Genomic DNA, 2,506 nt, shown 5'->3' with positions numbered 1-2,506 from the left:
TACACTCTCATTAAAAGGCATTGAATTTATTAAAATTTATCCTGTTGAAGGACTCTAAGAGTAGAGGGTAAACACATGTTTCAGACCATTTAAGTTCTGTTTTAATTAAATATTGAACACAGGGATCAATAGTCCCAGCAATGCAACACAATAAAACATTCAGAGTTGTATAATGCTACTGGTAATAAAATAAAACACCATCCAATAATACTACTGCTGCTTAATTAGTTTTTTTGTGAGTTTTTTTGGAGTGATAATGAGCATGTCTTTGACTGTGTGGGGGGAACCGGAAGGCCCGATTATGGTTGGAGCCATGGATGTAGAAGAAGCTGCTCCAGAGAGGGGCGCTGTTGAGGGTCTTCATTTAAACAAAGATGCAGAATGTCCTGGCAACCTTGGGACAACTCCTTGATGTTCATTAGGTTGTTGATGAAGCGGAGTGTGTCAAATGCGCCCCCATGCAGCATCTCAAAAAGGGCCACGTCCAGCTGCCACACTGTGGTAGGCCCGGCTCTGTATATCGAGGTTCTTGTACCATTCAGGTGGGCAGTGTTGTGAGGCGCCATGAAAAATGTCATAACATGAGTTCTTTCTAGTGACACAGCTGACGCCAAAGTCAATCAGCCTTACTCGGGGGACTTCAGTTCCTGTTTCCAAGAGGATGTTTTCCAGCTTGATGTCCCGATGGAACTTTTATCAGATGAAGCTCTTGGGCTGCTTTGACTAGCTGCCTCATGATATCTTTCGCCTCCTCCTCCTGCAGCCCACCTCCTCTGCCCTTCATGTAGTTAAAGAGGTCAACTGATGGGTCTGGACGCTCCAGGACCAAATGAGCTCTTGGTCCAGATCATAAAAGTCCAGGAGCGAATGGATGCAGACTTCCCTACTACTCGTTTTGTGATCCGCATCATCACAGCCACTTCGCAAGGGAGCATCTTGCCTTTTACACTAACTCCTTCGGACATTACCTTGTCCTTGGAGATATGTTTAATCCCCACAGGCAGATGTCTGCTCTTCTCAGATCAGAATAAACAAAGCCACACCCTCCTTCACCCAGTGGGCTCAGTTTCTTTGTATTTAGCCTCAAACTCCAGTCTTTCTGTTTCCCCATTTGTGATGGTACTGTTTGTTGTTGGGGATGATGGGCTGTCCTCTTGCCTCTGTCTTTTACAAGGTGTAGTATCTCCCTCTGATGCTTTCCTCTTGATCCCTATAACTATTGGAGTCAATCGTGGGCAGTCAGGGGTAGATGTTTCTCTGCTCTTCCTGGCACCCTCTTGATCATCATTACTTTCCTCTTTCTGGCCCCCGTGCTTGCAAATATGCTATCCCTCTGTTTAATGTAATAACTTTCAGATCCATGTTGTTCATTATGAATTGAATGTGTGTGTGTGTGTTGTTTCTCTGCACTCAGCTATCCTTGAAGCAGAGCTGATAACCACGTACAGTACAACCTTGAGGTGACATAAGGCCTTTACTGGCCCATAATATCTCTATAAAGTATATATTTATTTCTATAGGCTATAAGATATTAACAAATTAGTCAATTAAGTCAAATTATTACATAATAATAATAATATAAATGCTTGAGTCACGTAGAAATATCTCAGAATAATGCCAAACTTCCAATGTGCAAACCTGTTGTAGGTATTTCAAGGTACTCTAATTTGTTTTACATAGTAAGTAACATCTGGAATGCAGGACTTCCACTTGTAACAGAGAGTTTGAACAGTACACTTTGATGTGTAGATGCAGTTTTTTTTCACCAGAAACTGTCTCTTACCTGTTTGCTAATAGCTGGAGGATCAACAAGTATCACTTTTCCTGCCGACATACCCATGTCGCAGTATAGCAAGGTCATAACGCAGTATTTGGATTGAACTTGACATGCCATGACTGACTTGACTGACTTGACTGACTTGACTGAATTAACTGACTTGACTGACTTGTCTTGGACAGTGTACCAGAAGATATGAATTGTTGAGTCTTGTTTCTTGGCTCATTATACCCTCTGAGAGCGTGTGTGTGTGTGTGTGTGTGTTGTGGTGTGTGTGTGTGTGTGTGTGTCGTGTGTGTGTGTGTGTGTGGGTTACAGTGGAATATAATTTGAATTTGAAATATCAAATACTTTCATTTAGTGGTCGGCTGATATATAATCCCAATATCATATTGTTGTTGAAGGTGTTCTTGCATTTAATAAATAAAACAATTTAGTAATGAAAAAAGAGAAACACAATTTCTGAACATTTAATCTACAAAATAAAGACAGAAAAACTTTGGCTCAGTAAAATATTGCCACAAGGGACCTCTGGATATCTGTCCAGCCATCTGTATTGATTTAAATAGAAAAAAATAAAACGTATATAGTTGGCTTGAAATTAAAATAAAAAAATCCCTAAACAAGTCACATGTAATTTCATTATTCATGAATATTACAGTCACATGGATATCTTAGCCAGTAACATGTTTGAGGTATTTTTTGTTATTAATTCATGTATAGAAAAAT

The 2,506-nt window shown here is 40.0% G+C and overlaps 1 protein-coding gene across 1 annotated transcript; it reads right to left on the bottom strand.

The window, feature by feature from the left end:
• Positions 1-299: 299 nt before the first annotated feature.
• LOC117815532 (serine/threonine-protein kinase pim-1-like) lies at positions 300-1,840 on the bottom strand. The gene is given in 8 exon segments (XM_034687295.1): positions 300-530; positions 532-691; positions 693-831; positions 834-869; positions 872-1,006; positions 1,009-1,063; positions 1,065-1,216; positions 1,837-1,840. Coding segments are annotated over 8 exon segments (912 nt in total).
• Positions 1,841-2,506: the final 666 nt, after the last annotated feature.

The sequence above is a fragment of the Notolabrus celidotus genome, chromosome 7 (genome assembly GCF_009762535.1).
Source record: "Notolabrus celidotus isolate fNotCel1 chromosome 7, fNotCel1.pri, whole genome shotgun sequence".
NCBI lineage: Eukaryota > Metazoa > Chordata > Actinopteri > Labriformes > Labridae > Notolabrus > Notolabrus celidotus.
This window is presented reverse-complemented; position numbering and strand designations above follow the sequence as displayed.